The following is a 26,781-nucleotide window of genomic DNA, read 5'->3' as shown; positions in this document are numbered from 1 at the left end:
GGAACTGAACATGTGTGTGTGTGTAGGAACTGAACGTGTGTGTGTGTGTGTAGGAACTGAACATGTGTGTGTGTGCAGGAACTGAACGTGTGTGTGTGTGTGTAGGAACTGAACATGTGTGTGTGTGCAGGAACTGAACGTGTGTGTGTGTGTGTGTGCAGGAACTGAACGTGTGTGTGTGTGGAGAGACTAACTAAATGGACATCCAAACTCAGCCCTAGCTCTACCAGCAGCAGCCCCCCCCCCCGGCAGTCTTAACCCCCCCCCCCCCCCCCCCCTCAGCATGTCAGTGCAATTGTGTGCAGCGTCCTGACGGGCAGACACTCCATTAATGGCCGAGCAGCCAGAGCACTGGAAGTGGAGCATGGCCTCCGGGGGGGAGGGGAGGGGAGGAGAGGGGGAGGGGGGTCAGAGGGCTCATGAGGCAGGATGGACACTGGTTTAGGGTGGAAGGGGGGGGGGGGGGTGGACTCGATCTCGCCCTCTTCGGCCGAGGCTTTGGACAGAATGCACGTGGCAGAGGCAGGTAAAGGACCCCGGTGGTTCAAACTCCGGCTCAAAGTGGAGAGCGGGGGGGGGGGACCACGCGCAGGAGAGAAACGCATCAAAAAGATATTCTCGGATGATGTGGATTAAGACTGGGATCATTCTTTTGTGCAAGGCAACATCAGGCTCGACTTAAAACTAGGGATGCACCTAATATTCGGCCACCGGAATTTTTCGGCCGAAAATGGCCTTTCGGCCGAAAGAGTTTTTTCACCGAAAATATATCACAGAATGTCAAAGAACAGAAACAACCTGTAACCTAACGCGTGTTGTTGTGATGATGTCATCAAAACGCGGCTTCAGTCATTACATGCGCAACGTGAGCTCTTCAGTCCTGCGTTCTGCAGCCTGTGATAACTCCTCTTGGGACTCGGGAGTCGCGCTGTTTCTATGTAAACTCTGCGCGCAACGCGTCAATAAATGAGTCTTTAACATGCTTTATATCCTCACCATTACTATATGCCCGTCGCGGTTAAAAACCTTTTTGATTAAAGTTAGCGTTAAGCTAGCTAACAAGGCTTCCGGTCCTCTTTCACTCGTCTCTCTTAAAGCTACGTCATCCCCCGCTAATAGTCTCGGGAGATGTAGTAAATACAACAGTCCTTCCATGTAGGCTAGAACGCCGTGAATTATGACAGTCGTTCAAGTTTCTTTATTAGTCGTCATACAAAAATACAGAGTACTTTTATATGAAATGCTTACTGTAGCCACTACAGTAACATCATTAACACTTTGGGTGCCGGGAAACGCTTAAACACGTCATTCCCGGCCATGTTCAAGTTGCTGAAGACGCTTTACAGCGTCTTTAATATCAATATTTCAAAAATCTGGGATCGGATTCATATGTCCCCTCCGCTGGCCTGAGATCCACCAGGAGGACCCACTGAGCTCTCTGGCGGTTCAGGAGCGCCATCTGGTGGCCGATCGGCGCAATCGCTTAACAGGAAGTGCCGTAGAGGTTGTGCTGGACGGCCGTATTACTTCCGGGCACTCGGTACATGTCCCGGGACTCTGGCTCGTCACACTACATAGCGATCGATTGCCATTTAACTCGATAAACAACATGATTTGGACGTATATACCATTATACAAGCTGGAGATGGACCGGGTAAATCTACATCCCATAATGATACAATTTCTACTCTACGATGATCGCCCAATGGCGCGCGGAGACTGGGGTGAGTTTTAGCGTGTAAAGTTACCGTCTTCGATACTAACTGCTATTATCAACATTTGACCCACATTAGATGATTGGTATAACGCTGCCCACGGAATTATAAACGCCCCCTAGCCCATCCGGTCAACATCAGATGACGTGTAGTAACTTCTAGAAGTACGTCTAGTTGGAATTTTTTATATCGCGCTGATTGCCATAAAACTGTATTGCATCATCAATATAATGTATTTGGGGCTATAGATCACGTTCTGGAGAAAGCTGCAGAAAGAGATGAAAACATACTTATACATTAGACCATACTTTACTATGAATATGTGAATGAAAAAGTTTAACGTTGCTACACAATGAACAATACATATAGGACTTTGAATGGGCCCTAATAATGGCAATGTAGCAATAGAATTTAAAAAGTTATAGCCCTGCAAAGAAGGGGACTTTCTCTATAGACAAATAGAGCCGGCAACCTACGGTTGATAATGAATTTAACCCATGGCAGCCAAAGTGTTAAGTCTGCTAGTGCTATAAGCTATTCTCCCTCTCATGTGTGCAGATCTTTATGCAGTTTTAAAGCACATTCGCTTTGTTCTGAATGCACTTTGTTGTAGTTATCCTACAGAGAAAATAAAATGCACTTGACTTGGAATTAATGTACTGTATGCAATGCATTCAGAAGTGCTGAATAAATGTTTTATGGACCCATAATAGTGATTATTTATTATTGAAGTTAAGTTTTGCCATAATCATATATTTTTCCATAATCAGGTAGCTGAACAACATTGGTAAAAAAAATTCTATTCTATGAATCATTTTCGGCCTTTCGGCATTGGGTTTTCGGCCAACTGTTTCCTATTTTCGGTATCGGTTTCGGCCAAGAATTTCCCATTTGGTGCATCCTTGCTTAAAACATTACTTTCCTAACTTAGTGATGTAACAAATTAACACAGATGTAAATGTACTGAATTGTTATTTATTAAAATGTACTAAATATTTTTTTTTAACACATTCGGGGCCAGACCCGAGATATCTCGGGTTAACTCGCTGGTCGCCAAACCCGAGATATCTCGGGTTTTAATCGTTATTTCTTTTATTCGCTATTGCCATTCATAATTCATCGGGGCAGCCTGTGCAGGCTGTTCCGAGTGTGTCTGAGATCGCAGACGGTCAATACCGCCGCCTAACGCCTTGCGGCCGCTATTGCACTCCATTTGAAACGATGTAGTTTGTTTTCTGGGCCGAGCTGAGCCGTGCGGGCGGGGCCAAAATTCTCCGGCAAGACAAGCACTTACAACGATGCATCAACTAGGCTGCCCCCCCCCCCCCCTCGTTCATATGCAATGCCGGATAACGTGGGACGGACTGCCGCGACCAGTACTTGGAATGGCGATCAGATAATTGGATACTTCTTTTTGCATTACATCAGAGACAAGGTAAGGACTATATATTACCAATCTTGTGTTGATCCGATATTTTGATCCCGCGATTGAAGCCTGTCTGTGTGGAATGCGTGTGTGCCGTGTCCCGTTGGTCATCATCACGGCACGGATGGGCGCCCCGCTCTAAACCACATTTCATGCTTGCATGAGGAAGGATAATACCGATAATCTAGCGTTGATTTCAGGATTCGATAATCAGGCGAACAATTACAAAGTGATAACTGGATTTCATTAAGGGCTGTTTTTGCATCTTTTCATGAGATTACTCAGAATCACCCAAACTATACGCATATTCACCACGGTATAAAACGGAAATGTACGGATGAAAAAATTATGTCGACTGGAGGAAACTCACTGACAATCGACAACGTTATTAGATCCATAGCTATAATATTTGATATAGTTTTCAGCACTGCAAACAAGGCATTCTCCTCATTGAACAAAGCACTGGCACGCAACGGCCCAATGCCCATAGCGCCCTCTGGCGTGCAATGTGTTAATTGTCTCCGATACCCAATCTAGCTATTCTAGTCATATCGGGGCCGATATCCAATATCAATATCGGATCGGAGCATCCCTAATTACATTCAAAAAGGTTTTCACTGGAACACGCATCTTTAATAAAAATATTAATCCCTCCAGTGTCGAGGCCTCCGCTGGACTCTGGGATGAACCAACAGTAACACCCACAAGAAACCTTCACCAGGGATCTCTGAGGGTCACAGAACTATTCACATAATCTCTCCAATGACAAGATATTCTCATAAATTAAATCCAAACCTGATGTCTTGTGTTCCAGCTTTGCCAATTTAGCAAACAGAATATCTCCTTTAATTATACTGATGAAACACCAGTGAAGGGGGGTACCCACTAGGGATGGGCATTTAAAAAAGAAATCCAGATAGATTGATCGCATGATGTACTCGAGTAGTGATCGATTACTCGCCGTCTTCTCTCCTCCTACAGCAATTTTTTTTTTTTTTTTTTTTTATCTTTCTTCCCTCCTTTTTCCCGATTTTTCTCCCATCCCCCCCTTCCTGGTTGTTGCGTACTTTCCCCTACTGTTGGTCCGGGAGACCGGAGACTGTCGCATGCTTTCCTCCGACGCATGTGCAGCCTGGGGCAGGCCAACCTGGCCGCGCAGGTTCTCACCGGGGAGAGTGTAGCGTGTGGGAGGCCACACTATCTCTCCTCAGTTCCAACCCTCGCTGAGCAGGCGCCCCGACCGAACTGTAGGGGTCGCTGTCCACAACGCCCAGGACCCACCCTTCAGCTTTCCCACCCCCTGATACAGCCAATTGTATCAGTGTGAGAGGCCAGCCAAGCTGATAGCAACGCCGGGAGCTGGATTCGAACAGGCGAATCCTAGTGTCTCCCGGTGTTGGTGACGAACGTAATCTCCGTGTGCCACCTGCCCCCCCCTCCTACAGCAAGTTGTTGACGCACACACACGCACACTCCCACGCGCCCTCATTGCCCCCCCCCCCCCCCTGGAGCTAACTAACTGTACAAATCGATGTGATTGGCTGAGACTGTATTTTGTATGGTTGGCTGGCTGGCTGTTGTGGATTCGGGTAGCCAGTTCGTAGTGCAGTAGCTGGCTGTTGGCTGAAAGATCGAGTTCTCTCATAGCCGTGAGTAATCAGTCGATTACTCACGCCCACCCCTAGTACCCACTTGATAACCCTAGTGATATGCTGACTCTCGCTGCTTTTGTTGAGCCTTCCCGAGGTGTGGGGGGGGGGGGGGGGGGTGTCCACTTGATAACTCTGGTGATATGTGTATAAAACACCAGTGAAGGGGGGTGTCCACTTGATAACTCTGGTGATATGTGTATAAAACACCAGTGAAGGGGGGTGTCCACTTGATAACTCTGGTGATATGTGTATAAAACACCAGTGAAGGGGGGGGGGGGGGGTCCACTTGATAACTGGTGATATGTGTATAAAACACCAGTGAAGGGGGGGGGGGTCCACTTGATAACTCTGGTGGTATGTGTATAAAACACCAGTGAAGGGGGGGGGGGGGGGGGGTCCACTTGATAACTGGTGATATGTGTATAAAACACCAGTGAAGGGGGGGGGGGTCCACTTGATAACTCTGGTGGTATGTGTATAAAACACCAGTGAAGGGGGGGGGGGGGTGTCCACTTGATAACTCTGGTGATATGTGTATAAAACACCAGTGAAGGGGGGTGTCCACTTGATAACTGGTGATATATGTATAAAACACCAGTGAAGGGGGGGGGGGGGGGGGGGTGTCCACTTGATAACTCTGGTGATATGTGTATAAAACACCAGTGAAGGGGGGTGTCCACTTGATAACTCTGGTGATATGTGTATAAAACACCAGTGAAGGGGGGGGGGGGGGGGTGTCCACTTGATAACTCTAGTGATATGTATAAAACACTAGAGCCATATGGAATCCGCGATCACGGAAGGAATCGCGGAATTGAGCAATAAAAATGGAATCCACTATAAAAAAATTAAATTAAAATTTTTTTTTTTTTACTTTTTTTTTTTTAATGTTGTGGGACTTGTACAGCACTTTGTTCAACTTTGTAAACTGTAAAGTTTAAACCTTTTAAAATCTTAGACAAACAAAACACTTTGCTTTCATGAAATATTGTAAGCCGTCATTTGAGGCTTTATAAAAGCAGCACAATGAACAAAAATCTGTCAGTGCCGAGTCCGACCTCATCTTAAATAACAAACAGCATTGCTTGTTGTAGTTAACAAAGAGAGGCAGAGTTGATTTTGCAAAAATATATATAATTTTTTTTTTTTTATAATTTTTTTTTTTTTCATATTCGAATCCCATGCCCATCGAACGAAGCTTTGAAGCTTCAAAGTATTTAAGACGGCCCTATTAAATAAATGGACTGTTATATCTTATTAAATTGTGGACATTTATTCATTCCCACTTATTAGACACTATTTCTGATGGTAAAATGAGCGTACAAAGCAAAATACAGAATTCTGAAATATTAAAACGGAAAAAACTGAATTTGGAAAAAAATAAAATGGAATTTGGAAAAAAATAAAACGGATTTCATATGGCTCTATAAAACACCAGTGAAGGGGGGTGTCCACTTGATACCCCATTGCTGCACAAATCCGCTTCAAGGCCCTCAACCTGGCATACCGTGCGGCAAAGGGAACCGCTCCCGCCTACCTCCGGTCAATTGTCTCCAACTACACACCCTCAAGACCCCTACGCTCTGCATCTTCTAACTACACACCCTCAAGACCCCTACGCTCTGCATCTTCTAACTACACACCCTCAAGACCCCTACACTCTGCATCTTCTGGCCGCCTCAGACCCCTATCCGAGCTCCGGGAGGGTCATCAAAGAGAAGTCGCCTACTCTCAGTCCTTGCCCCACAATGGTGGAATGAACTACCCACCCCAGTTAGGACAGCCAAAACCCGTCCAATCTTTTGCTGTCGACTAAAGACGCACTTCAACAATGATCTGAAATCAAATTAAAAAAAGATTTAAAAAAAAATCTAACCCTAACTAACCTTACTGTCATGCACTTGTCCTAATAAACTAACCTACACTGTATCAACACTTTGATGAACATTGTTAGTCAGTTGATAGAGTTGTGCCCTTCCTGATGACTTGTCGTACAGAACTTGTAAGTCGCTTTGGATAAAGCATCAGCTAAATGACTAAATGTAAATGTAAAATGTAAATAACTCTGGTGATATGCCGACTCTCGCTGTTTTTTTTTTTTTGCTGGCTCTTACTGCCCATCTACCTGCACGCTGGTGAGAGAAAACTGGTGTTTTGGGGTGTTTTTCAATGTATGTGATGTATAGATTGGGGGGAGATGGTATCAAATCAAATCAAATCAAATCAAATGTATTTGTAAGGGCCGGCAACACACGTTAATCCCCATGGGCCGTACACGTCTTCTTTAAACAAGTCAAGAAGAAACATAACAATAAGTCAAGAACAGAACAAGAACACCATAAGGTCCAACAAATTTAAAATAAATGCAAATAAATGAAAGAATGCAAGCACTCCCAGATATACCCCACGCGAAGGTAAGGAAAAACTCACTAAAACCTAACAATAGGGAAAAATGCTCCACAGGCAGTGTGGAGGAGAGAAACCTTAGAAGGGCCATTCAAGGGGGGATCTCCCTTCTTAGATGTCGGTGATAGTAGTGTTGCAGACTAACAGTTGGTAAGCATGCACTCAAGTGTGTAGTGAAACACAGATGAGTGCATGCAATAGCAACTGAACATTTTGAAGGATTAAAGATATAGCTGATAGCGATAGCAACTGAACATTTTGAAAGATTAAAGATAAGAGCTGATAGCGAATCTATTTGAGGCACAGGGGCGGCGCAAAGAGGGTCGCGTCCTCCCCGTCTTAATCACGGGACATTCAACACTCCGGTCATGGTAGCATCTAAAGGTGCCAGGTCAGAGAGCAGGAGACAGTGGTTCAGAGCGAGCAGGGTGTTAGTGTGAGTACCACAATGAGCAGTTCATATACAAGCTATAACATCCTCATCACAACTGTTTAAAACTGCGCTGTCCTCTCACCTTGAGATTACTTGTTCATGTTTCCACCAATAATAGTATAACAGATCTTTGAAGCAATCACTTGAATATGTGCTCTGTGTTTTGTTGTTCGTTTGTCTTATGTTCCTCGTTTGATGTTGTTTGAACCTGTTTATTATTAATTTTATCTTGTTTTGTGTTTGGTTTTTGTTTGTTTTGTTATGTTTAATACATAATAATTTATGTATTTTGTAAGCTGTGGACCCCCTTGAAAACGAGATGGTTCATCTCAAGGGGTAATTCCAAATAAAGAATTTCAATATATATAAACATTCACTCGAGTGACGCGCGAGACGCGTTATCAAATGGTGAAACCAACGCCTTAAAAGGACAAACAGAGTTAATAAACACTTTGAGCAAAAAAAAAAACATAAAAAGAAACGGGCTCAAAGTCCTCAAAAACCACATAGCTGCGTGCGATAAAGTGAGAGCGGTATGCACATGTAGCCGTGCCATGCTTCGTGGCCTGGCCTTCACCCTATAATTCGTCAAAAAGCGACCGGGCAGGCAGCTGCTGGCATTGTGTTCTGCAAACGGGGTAATCCTGGCATAACTCAAGGAAAAGGACACATTATTATTCATAGACCCTCATGTTCACACATATGTCTTGTGAGTTAGTAGAAACATCACAGCTGGCCTGGTGGGCACAGAGTATATCAATACGCAGCCGTCTTAAGTGGTAAATGGCTGCATTTTTATATAGCAGCTTTTATCCAAAGCGCTTTACAATTTGTTCCTCACATTTTTACCCATTCACTCACACATTCACACACTGGCGGCGGAGGCGACCATGCAAGGTGCCAACCTGCTCACCGGGAGCATATCGGGGTCAAGTGTCTTGCTCAAGGATACTTTTGACGCGCTGCCCCGGGGGAGGAGTGGGAATCGAACAGGGAACTGCTCTACCTCCCGACCCGTGCCACTGTCGCCCCCAGGTCTAGACGAGGACCGGAGAACGTTCACTACACCCAGAGGTGATCTGGGTGCCTGGGAGGCCACATGGCATGGGGGGGGGGGGGGCGTTTATAGTTTTGTGTTAACTGTCTGTACGTGACAGTCACTTAAGTCTCATACATATTGGATGAGCTAGTGGCTAGTCTCTCCGGGACTGTCCCCGAGAGAGAGAGAGAGAGAGAGAGAGAGAGCCCTTGCCGTGACCGTCCTCCTGCACATCAGGATGCAAGCCGACAGGAGGAAAACAATCCCCCCTCCTCCTCCCGAAAAGAAAATGTCAAAACACAGAAAAGACCTAGGACCCGTGGATGGTGGCTTGTCATTAGGGTTGGGCATCGTTTGGATTTGAATGATTTGAATGATGATTTATTTTTTTATCTTTTATTTTCTTCATACTATTCACATTGTCAGTTGACTTGATACAGTTTAATTTGGTTGCTGTACTGTAACTAGGGTATTAATTAACAAAGTAAAAAAAACGGTATTAGAACCGGTTCTCAGTGCCCAACCCTACTTGTCATAGGGCATCACCTGACACCCCCTGAACCCCTAAATCATCCTCTCTCACCCTCCTCTCTTCATCTTTCCTACTAGTCTCTCTCTCTCTTCTATCCTTCCTCCTAGTCTCTCTCTCCTTCCTCCTAGTCTCCCTCCCTCTCTTCCATTCTTCCTCCCTTAGTCCCTTTCCCTCTCTTCCATCCTTCCTCCTAGTCTCTCTCTCCTTCCTCCCTTAGTCCCTCTCCCTCTCTTCCATCCTTCCTACCTAGTCTCTCTCCCTCTCTTCCTCCCTCCCTCTCTTCCATCCTTCCTCCCTAGTCTCTCTCTCTCTCTCTGCACAGGGTTGGAGTGGCCCGACGGAGTCACATCATGTGAGAGAGCTACTCGATTCATGGGAGAGAAACTGGGCCAAATCTGCAGAATCACATGCATGGCCTCTCTCCTAGCACCACTGTGAGGGAGGTAGAGAGAGGGAGGGAGGGAGGGAGGGAGGGAGGAAGAGAGAGGGAGGGAGGAAGAGAGAGGGAGGGAGAGAGAGCGAGAGCAGGCGATATGCAGAGTTGGCAAATGTGGCCAAGTCCTGTCCAGGTCCCCACGCCTGTTGGCCCGGGTAGTGCAGTAGAAACCGGTTGGCCCGGCTAGTGCAGTAGAAAGTGGACCAGGGCTACTGCTGCTAGCTGGTGCTTCCATGCCTGTCGACACCCTGGTGCTCAGATCACATTACCCCCCCGGCTGACTGGAGGAAAATATCACTTGCAAAATATCAGTCGAACAAAAGGCTTTTCAACGTCAGCAGTCGAAAGGGCCGCTTTGGCAAAGAGTGTTTGTTCAGAGGAAGGAGATCAAAAACCAAGCCAAGAAAAAAAACACTTGGAAGTTTCAAAACGGCATGGACACTCTTTCAAACAGTGACCAATCAGACTCATTCGAACCGGTCCCACCTGATGATCTCTCTCAGACTCATTCAAACCGGCCCCATCATGTAGTTGAAGAGAAGTGTCACCCGTGACTAGGGATGGGTACCGACCGAATCCGGTACTTTTAAGGGTACCAACCGAATCACGTCGGTACTACAGAGTACCGATTCACGTGAGATCCACCGGTGCCACATTTCGGTATATATATATATTTTTTTTGTTGTTGACGTCAACATTTCGTTTACCGCGAAACAAAACCTATGAAGTGTGCCGCACGTTCACGCACACAAAACACAATACACGCTTACCTAGGATTTGACTTGATTCAACAACAAAGCAGTCGGGGCAATGGCAAGCCGAAAACGGTCGCAAGTGTGGCTGGTTACACTTTACAAAGCTAGATGCAGACAACGCACGCTGCAATATTATATATATATATATATATATATATATATATATATATATATATATATATATATATTAACAAATTGTTCTAAATAAATAATAAATAATTTGAATTTTTTTACAACTGAGATTACATTTTAGAGACTAAACTTTAAAGTACAGAAAAAAGGTACCGTTGGGTACCGGTATCGATTCACAGGTACCGGTACCGGTTCAAATGTGAACGGTACCCAAACCTACCCGTGACGCCGTCAAAGGCGAGATACTCAAGGAGGAGGAAATGGGGACCAAAAGGCTGCATTCAGTCGCTTCACAAGCAGTGTTTCCAGCGAGCGGCTCGAGGAAAACATGGTTAAAAAAATATTAAATAAAAAAGACCCCCGAAAGCACTAGGGCTGACCTTCGAATTTTTTTTGGGAATTCTAAGCTTCGGGGCCAAGATTCGAGATAAAAAAAAAATGTATAAATATATATATATATTTGTTTATGTTGTGGGACTTGTACAGCACTTTGTTCAACTTTGCCAGTGCTGTAAAGTTTAAACCTTTTAAAATCTTAGACAAACAAAACACTTTGCTTTCATGAAATATTGTAAGCCGTCATTTGAGGCTTTATAAAAGCAGCACAATGAACACAAATCCGTCAGTGCCGAGTCCGACTTCATCCTAAATAACAAACAGCATTGCTTGTTGTAGTTAACAAAGAGAGGCAGAGTTGTTTGCAATTTTTTTTTAATTTAATTTCTTTTATTATTCAAATTGAATTTTCATATTCGAATCCCATGCCCATCGAACGAAGCTTCGAAGCTTCGAAGTATTTAAGACAGCCCTAGAAAGCACAAAGCAAGACAAAAGGAGAACAACTGTTGAGCAGTGACCCGGGGGAGCGTGCAAGGGCCAACAAGGCAGCTGCCCGGATGAACGTGCGGTGGAAGAAAGGCGTGGCAAGCTAAGTAAACAAGCTCTGAGTGCTTCGAAAAACAAAAAAAAAACAGCTCGGTAGCTGTAGCTAATGGGAGGGCCTGGCCCGGCTAACGGGTCGGTCCGAGGAGGCCTGCCCGGGCCCCGGCTCCCTGTGAGGGCCCTCCAGTCAGCGCAGGGCTTAAGCAGAGGCAAGGGGGATCCTCCTTGTTACATTACAATACTGGGGGAGGGGGGGGGGGGGCTCCGTATCAGGAGAGGCCCCACAATGTATGCCTTTGTCCAGGACCACTCTGCAGGCTACCCCCATATGGACATACGTGGGGGCATATGCCTCCAAGAAGGACCAATCAATTGGCTCCGATACGTCATGTTTGCGAGCGGATCACCCGTAGTGAAAGCCCACAGGGGCGAAGAAACAAGACGGAAGCAACAATCCCATCTTTCTCTCCCTCTCTCTCTCGCGACTCGTACTCTCAAATCTGCAGGTTTATATTACTGTAGAGATACTGTGGCCTAGAAGTGATACAAGACCCTCTGTGCACTGAACACACACACGCAGCAGCGAGAGCTATTCTGAATCTATTGGCTTAAGATGAGACTCGACACGCTGCCTCTATAGAGCGACCATGTGTTGAAGAAGGAGGACCTTCCCGCCCACACAGTGTGTTCACCTCGTCGTCCTCTCACAGGACAGTTGTCGCCCCCCCCCCAACTGTCCTATGTCCAGGATGCCCCCCCCCGTTCTCAGCATGCGTGCCCCGCCGGGACTTCAGACAAAACGGAGGAGACGGCGAGATAACAAACAATAGCCAATATTCCTCTTTCCCACGCTTTCGAAAAGGTTTACCTCGAGAATTCAGACTTACCATGTAAAGTCAATAATAGCAGCGACTCAAAGACCGTATTAAAGGATAACTCCACTTTTTTTTAAAAATTAGCTTATTTAACATCTTCCCTGGAGTTAGACAAGAAGATGCATACCTTTTTTGTCTCTGTGCGTGCATTTTAGCTTTGGGAATAGACGCTCCGTTAGCATAGCTTAGCTTCATCACTGGAAGTGGGGGAGGACAGTAGCCTTACAGTGCCTTACAGTGTATTGCAAGGTCTGACATTGACCAAACTTGATATGCATGACATTGGTGGGCTCTAGGTCAACTCCTGAAAAGGGGGTCAATGTCAGACCTTGCAATCAAAAGTTAGGGGCGCACTGAAATTATGGCAAGGGTTATTAGCCCCCTAACTTTTGATTGCAAAGTCTGACATTGACCCCCTTTTCAGGAGTTGACCTAGAGCCCACCAAGGTCATGCATATCAAGTTTGGTCAATGTCAGACCTTGCAATACACTGTAAGGCACTGTAAGGCTACTGTCCTCCCCCACTTCCAGTGATGAAGCTAAGCTATGCTAACGGAGCGTCTATTCCCAAAGCTAAAATGCACGCACAGAGACAAAAAAGGTATGCATCTTCTTGTCTAACTCCAGGGAAGATGTTAAATAAGCTAATTTAAAAAAAAAGTGGAGTTATCCTTTAAGTCGCGCCACAGTGCGATACTCGAGGGCCGCTGTCCTCAACACGCCGGGCTTCAGCTGCACACAGTGCGTTAACAAACATCCAGCGACAGGCGTTCCAGTGAAATATTAACAGCGTCCCATTAAGCGCTCGGCAGCGCAAGTAGCAGCACCTGTCGATATTTAGGCGTCCTTGACACCGGGTTTAATATAATAGAGACCGCGGGCCGGGCATTCCTCACGGGGGGGGGGGGGGGGGGGGGGGGCTTCTCGCTTCAACGACCCTTATCGGCCAAACAAAACAAACCCATCGATGCTCGCGGGGGGCATCCTACTTGAACTCTGGAGTAGAGCATGTGTAGCCTCATGGTGATAGATTGCAGAGCCTGGCGATATGTGTGCACTAGTGCCGTGCCACTTTGCCCCCCCCCCGTGAATGTGTGTGTCATGTGTGTATGAGAGAGAGAGAGAGAGAGAGAGAGAGAGAGAGCGAGCGCTGTGTGTCCGTCTGCTGAGGGCCTGCAGGAGAGACCCAGTTGTTTTAACTGGTAATCTGGCCCTGATTAGCCAGGGAGCCATGTGTTTACTTTTCACATGTAATCTCCAGCTTGCCTCGTCCTGCTGCAAACTAAACAGAATCTGGGAGGGAGGGGGGACCCCTAGGCCTGCCGATACGCCTAATGGGGATGGAAATATCCGGGCCTTTTGTTGCCAGACTCTGAGCTCTGAGCGTTGAGCTAACCCCGGGCTTTAAACAGCCTGGTTCTGGTGACCGAGGGGGAGGCCCATGCCGGCTGGTTTAGACAAAACAGTCAGACTCCACCACCGGCGACTCCACCCCGGCAGGCAGGCAGGCAGGAGCCCGGCGCTCCCACAGTGTCCGGCTCAGTGAGGCTACGAGGGGCTGGCTGGGCCACAGAGACAGGCCTACCTAGCACCAACACCACCGGGTCCGGTCCACTGCAGCAGCAGCAGCAGCTCCCACCCTCTGGAACTCCCTCCCCGCAGAACTCCGCAACACCCCAACTCTGGACTCATGCAAAAAAACTGCTCAAAACCCACGTCTACAACTAAGCCTTTAACCCCTAATTTCTCACTTTGTATGTTGCGTCTGTCCACTATGTGTGTTACTTTCGTTATCCCCCCCCCCCCCTATGTAAAGCGAACTTGGGTCTTCTGAAAGGCGCTATATAAAACGAAGTTATTATTATTGCAACATCGAAGGCCATCAGCGAAGAGCACCGATGTTGTCAGAATGGAGAGATCCGCACCCGAAAAAAAAACATAGCAGAGGTAGCCTATATAAATACAACCGGACATCTCATATCATCTCAAAGCCTAGAGATGTCGTGGATTCGGGGGGCGCCTGGATATTCCATTTGAGTTTACCACCGATTCATAGAACGTAGGATGAATCCGTTTTTTTTAGAAGAGCGTTTTTTAGTTGTACCCGCGTGTCGAGCGTGAAGACATTTACACTGTGTATGTTTTCTGGGGGGGGGGCACAATAGTATGTGTCCCACCTCTTAACACTATGGGTGCCGGCCAGAAATCCGGAAAATGACTGTGGATTGCCAGCGCTATTTGTCTATGGAGAAATTCCCCTTCTTTGCAGGGCTATAACTTTTTAAATTCTATTGCTACATTGCCATTATTAGGGCCCATTCAAAGTCCTATATGTATTGTTCATTGTGTAGCAACGTTAAACTTTTTCATTCACATATTCATAGTAAAGTATGGTCTAATGTATAAGTATGTTTTCATCTCTTTCTGCAGCTTTCTCCAGAATGTGATATATAGCCCCAAATGCATTATATTGATGATGAAATACAGTTTGATGGCAATCGGGGCAATATAAAAAATTTCAATTGGACGTACTTCTAGAATGATCTACATTTGATCTGATGATGACCGGATGGGCGGGGGATCGTTTATAATTCCGTGGGCAGCGTTATATCATTCATCTAGTGTGGGTGATATGTTCATAACAGTTTATATGGAATACGATCAAAAATAATGCTGAATCTTACCGTATCCTCCTCGCGCCGTTGGGCGATGAGCGTGGAACAGTCATTTACCTATTATGGTATGTAGAAATATCGGGTCCATTTCCAGCTTGTATAATAGTATATATGTCCAAATCATGTTGTTTATCGAGTTATTGGCAATCGATCGTAATGTATTGTGTCGAGATCGAGTCCCGGGAGCCAAACCGAGTGCCCGGAAGTAATATGGCCGACCAGCACAACCTCCATAGCACTTCCTGTTTGGCGATTGCGCCGATCGGCCACCAGATGGCGCTCCTGAACCGCCAGAGAGCTCAGTGGGTCCTCCCGGTGGATCTCAGGCCAGCGGAGGGGAAATATGAATCCGATCGCAGATTTTTGAAATATTGATATAAGGACGCTGTACAGCGTCCTCCGGCAACTTGAGCATGGCCGGGAATGACGCTGTACAGCGTTTCCCGGCAGTCAAAGTGTTAAATCATATACCAATTACCACAAATAGCATTAGGCCGTTCTCAGGAGGACGTGGAGAGCGGTGGCTTCTGACCCCATGTGAAGAATTAGATTCGAGAGCATTCCAGGCCCCGGTCTGCCTAGCAACAGAGCATTCCAGGCCCCGGTCTGCCTAGCAACAGAGCATTCCAGGCCCCGGTCTGCCTAGCAACAGAGCATTCCAGGCCCCGGTCTGCCTAGCAACAGAGCATTCCAGGCCCCGGTCGGCCTAGCAACAGAGCATTTCAGATTCAGTCTCTGGCAACCCGGGGCAAACTGCTTGTTACTAAACATTGCCGTGTTACCTTCCTAAAAGCTTTATATTTACCGAGTCTTAAACCTTTGCCCGGTTTTATGGTATGGGAAGAAAAGGCGAGAGCTGCGCCTCAACAAAAGTCCCCTCCCCCCCACCCCCCCCGACTATATGTTAGTGGGAATAGAGGAGCTATAGGTGTAGAAAACCAGCCATGGCAGTGACTGTTGAAAAGAACTGTTGATTCTACAATGTTAGCCTGTATCAGAAAGAGACGCAGTCAAATCTACAAGACTGGGAGCACAGAATATCCATGAAAGAAACCCAGTGGGGAAAAATAAGTTTCAAATCGGGATGCGTTTTGCAGACTAGTAAAAAAAAAAAAAAAACGGCGTAATCCCTAATCTAACTAGAACATAGTGAAATGTGCCTGGCGCCAGCCAAGAGCATAATAAAAATGTGACTTTTTCTAATGTTGGTGGCCAAGGTCAGGGGTCAGGGGTGGGAACAGAGAGGCGTGGTCAAACAACAAGATCAAAAGCGCACAATGCACCTACTCAGCCCCGCCCACCATAACCATGTGACCCCCCCTGGGCGAGAGGTTAGCCAATAGCCAATCACCTTGACTTCCCTCAAACGCTCGAATCCCCCCCCCCCCCCCCGAGAGCCAAAGTGTCGCATTTCACACTCAAACGCCACAACTCCGACGCTGCCTTGCACACTGGCCGGCAGGCACGTAGGAGGGCGCTGGAACTACTCTGCTGTGGTCAACAAAAGTCAATTATTAAATTTTTTATTTCTTTTTTATCTACTTTTTATCCCATTTTCAATTTTTCTCCCTTCCCCAATTTCGTATCGTCCAATTCTACCCTCCCCTGTCTCGAACGCTGTTAGGCCATGCCTCCCACAGGCCGGCTGCAATGTGGACGAAGCCTTGCATCACGTGTCCCCTCCGGTACACGAGGAGGCAGCCGTCGCATCTTTTCACCTGCACAGCTAGGCCTGCCGCGATAAGCAATAAATCGATTAATTGCCGCGATAATTAAAATGAATGCAATGATTTTGACGGGCGCGATTAATTGCTATTTGCGCGTTTGTTTTAATGAGGCGGACCCAGTGCCCCTTGTCAGTCACTGTCCGTGTTGGGAGGCGGGCCGCTGGCTTTACTACAGAGCACAGCACAGGAGCTCCGTGGGGCTAACGTTACCCCTCATTGTGTCTATTCTACTAGCATTAACGTTACTCATACAAACAGAGTAAACACAGTTTTCAATCAATCAATCAATAACAACATTAACGAGACCCTCGTTGTGTCTATTCTGCTAACGCTAACGTTACCTCTCATTGTGTCTATTCTACAAGCGTTAACGTTAGCTAGGCTGTCTATGCTAACGTTAACGAGCATTAGGCTAACAAGCTGTAACGTTACCAGTCGCGTCTATTTGCTAACGTTAGCATTAGGTAATAACCGGTTTAAAATGGATGGTGATTACCTCACGTTGTGTCTATTCTACTAGCATTAACGTTACTCATACAAACAATCAATAGCGAGTTATATTGATCACGCTATGTACGATAGCCATGCTAAAACGCTAGCACAACATTAGCACCTAACCTAACAACAAGCCTCAACAAGTCAGCGATCTTTTTGCGAGACTAAACTCTCCGCTCTGTGGCAAATTGTGTTGATGTCGGTTTTGTTTAATCAATAAATGAGGCAGAATACACAGTGACTGTATCCTTTGTTTATTGCACTTGTGCCTGCTGCAAACATAATGATTATGAAATCCTAGAGACGCGTCTCTATTCAGTGGTCTGCAGTGTTTCACGTGACTTTTCTGGTACCCAAAAAGTACCTGATAATCACAACAATACTTCCGGTCCGGTCGGTGGGCTTCAAAATAAAAGTCTTAAACACCGGAAAAGACGGAGCGGTGGGCTTCAAAATAAAAGTTTTGGGAAATAAATTTCTCCAAAAAAAAATTCTCTAACCGGTCGCAATAATATCGCTTATCGCGATATTTTCGGGGGCAATTAATCGCCCAGCAAAATGTGTTATCGTGGCAGGCCTATGCACAGCACAATCTCTCAGCGGCGAGGGAGGGACACGCCGCCCCCGTTGCTTCCTGATTCTGCTGCGCAGGCGCACCAACCGACCTGTAGCAGTCGCTGTCCACAACGTCCGATCCCCACCCATCAGCTTTCCACCCCTAACACTGCCAATTGTGTTAGTATGAACGACCAGCCAAGCTGGTAGCAATGCCGAGAGCTGGGCTCGAACCCAGCATCTCCTGCATTAGTGGCGAGCGCCTTGCCCACTGCGCCACTTAGCCGCCCCTAACGATTATTAATTTCAATATAGGATATTCGTTGACAGCCCTACAAGTACAATTAGTTACTGCACACTACATCACCCCTGAGTGGAACATGGAAAGCCAAACTTTCCCCCACCGTACCGAAAACCCTGCACCGAACCGTAACTTCAAAACCGAGGTACGTACCGAACCGTGGTTTTTGTGTACCGTTACACTCCTAATCGGAATTAGTAAAGTTGTGACCGATATCCGATCCACAGACAACCTCGTCCGCTATAGCTGTTCTCGACGTTGCATCACATCTGTGTGTGACTACACTTTGGGTGAGGGGGGGGGGGCCTGTAGATCAAACTTTTAGAAAGCGATGACATCGTTATCGCCCCGGGGGACCCGGACTCATGCAGGCTTTCCCTTAACCCTTTGAGTCATGGAGGGGTTCCAGATGTTTTTAAAAGACTATGGCAGAAAAACAGACGCACCCTCGCAGCAGTCGTCCATCGACTCTGTGCCTGTTCTTGAGTTGCCGTGACGCACTGCAAAGAGATGAGTGAGAGGATACCGCACAACATGAATGAAATAATGCCCCCCCCCCCACCGGGAGCTAAAACCAAAAGAAGAGCCCGTCTTGGAAAATATTATTATGTCCATATAGCTCTGTGTTAAATACATATTCTCTGTACGGCCTTGAATATAGTTTAACTAGTATACAGCTCAGACACTAGGGCGGCAGTCTGACAGTGTTTCTTAAAACAACAACCAAAAGGGCCAGGAGATATGACATTTGGCCGCGTCTCCAGTTCTTGTGTGAGACAGAACAAAGCCCCCTAGACTAATCTTTTGTTTTCATTTTCTCACTACTAGGGCATTTTTGTTTACCTTTCTTGTCAGATCTGTTATTAATGTCATCTTTTGACGTCATGTCAACTTTGTACTTAAAATGGTAAGTCTGACCAGAGCTCTTTGTCACTTTCTGGTCAGACGCTTGTGTGTCTGATTATAAACTGATCATACTATTTCTGTGGCCATAGAAACAGATAACAAACGGTTTTATTTTTATACAATTTGACTCATTTGAATTTCTAACAGTTCACCGTCGTCATGGCTGATTTAAATATTCCACAACAAACCGATGATCTAAACATCTTCCCAACAAAAAGGTCCACATCTAAGAGTTGAGCTGAATTGTGTTTTTTGGAAACCCTATCTGAAGGCTACGTCATAGACGTTAAATGCGAGAGATGAAATTACTATCGGCGCATGCATACACTCAATTGTGGCTCACAGGGGATGCACAAAGAGTTTTTTTTTTAACGTTTCTATTTCTGGCTCAGAAGATGTGTGATTACTGGGAGGGGTGCTCTCCAAAGGAAGTGTGCCGGCAGAAACTACCTCTCGATACGATAACGCATCCGATAACGACTTAGTTTACCTAGAAGAAGAACGGCCCGATACATTCTGGAGCGTGTTGAAGAGGACGGTCAATTTAGTAGTCAACGACCAAAACAGTATGAGGAATTGAAAACGAAAGTATATTCATATAAAAATGCAGCACCGTTGATAAGTATATACTACTACTAGGCCACATTATTTCCCCAGAGAGGCTTATCTTTGGTATCGGACCAGTCGGCCGACCGTAAAGCAGTTCCTGCCACATCCGCTGTGAACGCAAACACAACTTAATGGTGGGGCTGTGGCAGGGTTAGAAATTTAAAAATAAAATTCCAGGGCTTTTTTTGCCCCCCTTAATTGATTTTCGGGGGCTTTTTTTGTATTTCGGGGGCACCGAATGAAAATTTACATAAAGATTATAAAACATTGTCGACACTTTTTTTTACAGTCTTCGTCCCTATGTTTGATAACGTAATGTTAATGTCTCCATATATAGGGCTCTACGCTAACGTTTTTCCCAAGGAGCACATGTGCTCCTAAATACAATTTAAATAAATAAAATCTAAATAAAAATTTTGGAGCATACAAAGAAAGCACAGTGAAAATTGTTCAAGTAACAGAGTTTATTAACAAACTATTTATTACATGCATATTATACTGTGCGTGTGCATACTAGGGATGGGCGTGAGTAATCGTTACTCGTAGCTATGAGAAACACCGGGGGGGGGGGAAATCAAAATTATTAATAATTTTTATGAATATTTTTTATAAAGAAGATTTTACATTATTTTTTCACATGTATGTGTAAGATTATAACTGTTTGTTGGTTTCCTTAAACATATATACGTGAATCAACAAAAATAAGTAAAACAAAAAAATATATATATATATAATTTTTATTTTTTAACGTTTTTTCCCCTTTGAGTAATACACGATCACTCGAGTATAGCATGCGATCAATCGATCGGGATATTTCTTTAAAATGCCCATCCCTAGTGCATACTAAGGGCTAAACATCTGTGCAAAGTGTCTGGGGCTTTTCTTGCCCACATTAAACTGATTTTCGAGGGCATTTGGTAAATTTTCAAGGGCATTTTGCCCAAGCCCCCCATAATTTCGAACCCTGAGCTGTGGGCAGGGAGCACCCTGTTGGCCACAGACCAGCTTCTCCTTTTCCAAAAGGAAAACTTCTGTCCTTTTCAAAGGAAAGTAAAAGCACAAGAGTCAGGTTTCACCCCCACCGGCCCGCTTGGAGCCCCCCCCCCCCCCCCCCCCGGGTCAGTGGAGAGCCCCCCGACACCGCTTGGAGAGCTGCCCCCTGGCCCGCTTGGAGCCCCCCCCGGGTCAGTGGAGAGCCCCCCGACACCGCTTGGAGAGCTGCCCCCTGGCCCGCTTGGAGCCCCCCCCGGGTCAGTGGAGAGCCCCCCGACACCGCTTGGAGAGCTGCCCCCGGAGGGTTGTGTCCGGCTCCACTGTAAACGACTGACCCGAGCGGTGCGGAGAGAGAGAGAGAGAGAGAGAGAGAGAAGGTTCAGTGCCTTCCGATGACCCGAGAGAGCTGGGAAAACACGAGAGTTGAGACCCACTGGTGAAGCAACACCGTCTGGGTTGGTGACGTGCCGAGGAGGATGTGGAGGGGCAGCTCTGGCCCTGGGCTGTGCAAGCGATACACTGGCTTCAATGCTCCATTAGTCCTCGACTTCACAATGCGGACAGGATATGCATCTCTCTCACACACACACACACTAAATACTGTAAGATAGGCCTCAGTGGAGCCATGGGTGTCAGGGCATTATTATCCTATTGTGTGTAATATTCCATGACACTACATTCATTTTAGATATCTTTTTGATTTGTTCTTGTTTTACAGCACAAACATAGGCTCCTTGTGAGACCTAGGTGTCTCAATAAAAAGCTCTTCCGGATCCACTCTTGCCCCCGAAGGGAGTCTAGTACGCACAGACAAGTCTAGTAAGCGGAAAAAACGCGAGTTCAAAGGAAACTGCTGATCTTAACGTGTCAGCCGTCAGTGTAGATAAGAGAGGGAAGTCTTTGGGAGGAAAACACAGATGTTTGAATTGTTCAGCTCGTTTGAGAACCATGTCATTTCAGCCGGGAGGAGACGGGTGACTCAGAAGGGCTTCTTTTCATCTCTCAACAGTGTGGCCTTAACAGTCAACACAGGCGGTCAGAATGAAATACTGCAGCACTTAGGGGCCAGGTGGCGACGCCTCCTTCTTCAAATATCTCCCAACACCTGCTTCTACCTGTGAAGGTTGTTTCGGGGGGGGGGGGGGGGGGGGGGCTGAAAACAACTGGCTATGAATAACTGCGGAGTGACGCCCTTTGATTTTCCTTGGGGGCAACGCGTCGGTAAGTGACTCCGTTTGCTGACGCAAAAAAACAGGAGTTTGCTTTGTCTGATTCGAAGAGTCCCAAAGCAACTTCACAAGTAGGTTGGTGCCTTGAGCGCACACCCCGTGTCCGTCCCCATCGTCAGGGGTGTGAAGTACTTACACTTTTACTCCTTTTTTTTTTATCAATCTTTTTTTTCGACTTTCTGTATTTTTCTCCCATCCCAATTTAGTCGTTATGCCAATTCCCTTCCTGGTCGTTGCACGCATTGCCCCACTGTCGGCCTAGGGAGGGTGAAGACTACCACATGCCACCTCCGAAACATGTGGAGTCAGCCAGCCGCTTCTTTTCACCTGACAGCGAGGAGTCTCACTGGGGGAGCGTAACGCATGCGGAGGTTCCCGCTATTTCCCCCCGATCCCCTCCCTGCTGAACAGGTGCCCCGACCGACCAGTAAGAGTCACCGTTTACAACGACCAGGACACACATAACCCGCCGGCTTCCCACCCGCTAACACTGCCAATTGTGTTAGTAGGTACCGCTGACAGCTGGATTCGAACCCAGAGTCTCTGCGGTGGTAGACGAGTGCATTCTCCACTGCGCTACCCAGCCGCGCCCCACTTTTTACTCCTAACATTTAAAATGCAGACCTACAAAGGACAAAGTACAAATCTCACATTTGCAACCATTTTGATTAGTATATTTGTTTCTCTGGCCGAACTAACGTTAACGCTATTAATCCTGCGGCTGCACTATTTAAAAACAGCCAATCAAATCCCCATCAATGGAAAATTAACCCGCCCATACCCATGCTGATTGGTCCTTGTGCAAAGACTAGAAAGTGGGGATTTTTGATTAAACACCTGCTATCAGAAGAATAGACAGTCAGAGTGACAAGCTACAGAAGATGGCCCCAAACGATGGTACGAGTGATGAAGAGGACGAAACGGAACATTTCATTGACCCGAAAAAAATTTATAAAATTTGTTTTTACTTTAACTTTTTAGAACTTAAGTAAGTACATTTAAAAGTAGAAACTGGGCGGCCGGGTAGCGCAGCAGACTAAGCGTCTGTCTACCACCACCGAGACAGTGGGATCGAATCCAGCTGTGGTGCTTCCGGGTTGGCCGACCGTCCATACTAACACAATTGGCAGTGTTAGCGGGTAGGAAACCCGGCGAGGGTGGGTCCTGGTCGTTGTAAACAGCGGCTCCTACAGTTCGGTCGGGGCGCCTGCACAGCAAGGGAAGGATCTAGGAAAGGTGTGACCTTCCACACGTTACACTCTCCCAGTGAGAGTCCGCGCTGCCAGGTGAAAAGAAGCGGTGGGCTGGGTACACATGTGTCGGAGGAAGCATGTAGTCTCCGCCCTCCCGGACCGACGGTAGGGGGTAGAGTGCGCAACGAGCAGGAAGGGGGATTGGGAATTGGCATAACGACTAATATTGGGATGGGAGAAAAATCGGAAAAAAGAAAGGAGGAAAAAGATAATTTAAAAATTTAAAAAAGTTGAAACTTTGACGTTTACTCAAGTGTGTTTTTAGCCAGATACTGACTTTTACTTGAGTAGGATTTAGAGACGGTACCCATACTTTCACTTAAGTATAATTTCTGGGTACTTCTTACACCCCTGCCCATCGCGTGTCTTGACGTGGCCCGAAGATGTTCGTTTTGGGCTCCAGGCCAGAAGACATGGGGCTGCCTACCTTTAAGGGAAGACCTGTGCACTAACATACTGAACGGAACACGGGACCCCCCCCCCCCCCCACCTTCCCCCTACTTTTCATGAATGGAACACTAGTAGTAGCTATAGCTTGTAGAGTCAACCGATTCTCAGATGAAGGATATGAACTCCTTTGGCTATTTAAGCCCAAGTTGACAGAAACCATCAACAAAATGAACTCTTGCATACAGACGTGGAAATGGAGATATAGAAAATACATACAATAAACACACACACCACTAATAAATACATAGGCTAACTAATACACATACAATAAATACACACACCAATAATAAATATGTAGGCTAATTTACATTTAGTCATTTAGCTGAACGCTTTTATCCAAAGCGACTTACAAGTTCTGTACGACAAGTCAGCAGGAAGGGCACAACTCTATCAGCTGAGTAACAATGTTCATCAAAGTGTTGAGTGCTACAGTGTAGGTTAGTTTATTAGGACAAGTTATAGGCTAATAATAGATATGTGGGCTAATAATAAATATACGTAGGCTAAAAATAGATATGTGGTCTGATGATACTTGGGCTAATAGCCTCGACTCTCGAGTGTGTGTGGACACGGACTAGCAGGAGGGGGGCTCACATGGACGCACGCAACACTTCTCAGCTGACTAATGACATGTGTTCAAGCTTTTTTAAATCGTTAGCCAACATCTCAAACCTAAATAGGAACTATTGAGCAACTGCCCCCGTAGGGAGAAACAAAAAACCCCATGATCGATTTTTGGAAGATCACAACAATCAGACATAAAATATATATATATATATATATATTCTTTTGGACCCGTATTTCATGGGCGGTCGGCCCAAAAGAATCAGGGGAGAGAGAGGAGCACAGTTCAACTGGAGAACTATTGTGCGCCGGCCGGGGAAAAGGGCCCAGGCCTCCGAGGGCCGACAGTGGGTCTTCGCTGAATAGGGTTCAGTTGTTTGTTGGAATTCTACCTTTGTGCTGCGAGGGGATCCTGATGGTTTGCCTTCGCCCATTATCCAGGACAAGAAACGCCACAATGGAATCCAGCTCCCTTTCCCGTCCCCATTTCTTTAGCTTTCAACATCCTATTCATCTTTCATTATCTGTACAGTTCCAAAAGCCAACGGCTCATGTTGCAACGAATTCTCGGCTCACAATCTTTCTTTTCTAAAAAAGCTGTCATTCATCCCCGCCGACTCCAGACTTTCTCACGTGATTATGTTCACTGATCTCTGCACTATGTGTCACTCATTAACTCAGGGGTCCCTTTCACACTCAAAATAGGTGAAAAGCCCACAGGAACCTTCGCCCCAGAGAGTGACAAGTGAAGAACAAGTGCACGTTGCGTGTCATCAAAACAAAAAAACTCTCCACTCCAGAGAGATGGAAGGGAAAATAAATCATTAACACCTGCCTGAAAGATCATTGCAGCATATCAAACACAAAGGAAAACCTCAAAGCGAATGAAATCCAGTAGTTGCTCTGCGCACACATTTCAAAACAAACATGAACTATTCATGAAATATAATTCAGCATCGTTGCAGTGCAAATTATTATAATAATTATTCATTTTAGCAATGCAAAATTGCAATACTCGACACATTTCTACGAGGCCTTTGGTTTCCTGATCAAAAGCACAGTTCAAGGTATTGTACAAAACATAGTCCATGCTATCTGTGCTATCATCTATTGATATAAATAAATAGCACTAGCAGATTGGAGAAAGAATACATGTGACAGAAGGTGCCTGCCCAAATTGGCTATAAAAAAAAGGTATACAACTTTTTCTCATGCAAATGCAACTGTGGAAAACATTACCATTAAATCAGTGGAACCTTTCTAGATTGCACATGATGTATTATGTTGAATGTGGGCTGCTGCTACCTCATGCACAAAATGTCTAGTAAAGTTATATTGTATAGAGTAAAGTTATATTGTATAGTATAGGATTATTAAAGTATATTTGTTGTATTGCACTGTATTGCACACTACTACTACTATGGTTGAGGAGCCAAGGAAAACAAGCATCTCACGTTTTCGGAATGTATGTACATTTTAAAAGCTGTGACAATAAAGGAATCTGAATATAATAATAATAATAATAATAATAATAATAATAATAATAATAATAATAATAATAATAATAATAATAATAATAATAATAATAATAATAATAAATAATAATAATAATAAATAATAATAATAATAATAATCTGATCTAAGTATTCATAATAAGTGTCATTGCCATGCAAAAAAAAGTATCAACAGGACTACTTAATTTTTAAAGCAATGACTTTATCTCACCGAGTTGTGAATCAATTGGACTAAAAAATCCATCATTAATACAGGTTGTCAAAATAGTTAAATAGAGAAACAGCATGTTTGCACAACTTGCAAGAACAACGTGGGAATGCATAATGCATCATAATAATAATAAATCTTACCTAGTATTGTGTGTAGCAGCGCTCACTTCCACTGTCCCTGCAGCAGCATGGTTATTATTATCATTATTAATATCAGGACTAGTGAGATGGTCGCCACCGCTGTGTTTATTAATAAAACAACTCCTCAACACCTCCAGGGTTGTTTGGTCCGACAGGGAGTTGCTCTGCTGCTGCTGCTGCTGGATGTGGCCGCTGTGCTGTACCGCGGCTCCGGGCGGCGCCGACGACAAGAAGTGCAGCTGCGCGCAGATCGGCGCGGTCCCGGTCTCTGGAGACAGCAGCTCTCTATCCAGATCTACGCTGCGCACTTTGCGCAACTCTTTGCGTCTCCATTGTGAGTTGTTTGTTTCCCCCCCGGCGCTGCTGCTGCTGCTACTCTTCTTCGCTTTACCACCGGAGGCTGCTGGACCGAGGCTACTACCGGAGTTGTTGCCGTTACTGCCGCCGTTATTATTAGTATTACTACCGTCTGATATATTATTATCCGACGACGAGGTCCGGCTCCCCGCCGTCGCCATTTTCTGTCGTCCCGGAGTTTCTCACTTATTTGGTTTCTATGGGGAGAGAGAGGGAGTGGAGGGAGGTGGGGGAGGGGCCCGGGCCGGGGGAGGAGCTAGGGGAGGCGGAGGAGCTTTGGGAGGAGCTGGGGGAGGGGCCCGGGGGGGGGGGGGGGGCTGTGGGAAGAGCTGGGGGAGTTTGATTGATTGATTGAAAACTTTATTAACAGATTGCAGAATGGGGTTGATTGATTTATTGATTGACAACTTTATTAACAGATTGCAGAATGGGTACAATACAGTATGGCTCGATACGCACAATTGTTAAGGGAATGCAGACCAGAGAAAGACGTTCGTCTTGTTTACATCAGGGTCCCCC

The 26,781-nt window shown here is 45.9% G+C and overlaps 1 protein-coding gene across 1 annotated transcript in view; it reads right to left on the bottom strand.

Annotated features, from left to right (window-relative positions):
- The window catches only part of map3k1 (mitogen-activated protein kinase kinase kinase 1, E3 ubiquitin protein ligase), a 117,736-nt gene extending 91,304 nt beyond the window's left edge, over positions 1–26,432 (bottom strand). Inside the window, exon 1 of the mRNA XM_084325946.1 lies at positions 25,906–26,432. Coding sequence (XP_084182072.1) covers positions 25,906–26,423 — 518 coding nt within the window. The 5' untranslated portion in view covers positions 26,424–26,432. The remainder of the gene's footprint in view (positions 1–25,905) is intronic.
- Positions 26,433–26,781: the final 349 nt, after the last annotated feature.

Source organism: Notolepis coatsorum (genome assembly GCF_963971535.1).
Source record: "Notolepis coatsorum genome assembly, chromosome: 12".
In the NCBI taxonomy this organism is placed as follows: Eukaryota; Metazoa; Chordata; class Actinopteri; order Aulopiformes; family Paralepididae; genus Notolepis; species Notolepis coatsorum.
The sequence above is the reverse complement of the archived record's forward strand: the minus strand, read 5'-3'. Positions and strand labels throughout refer to the sequence as shown.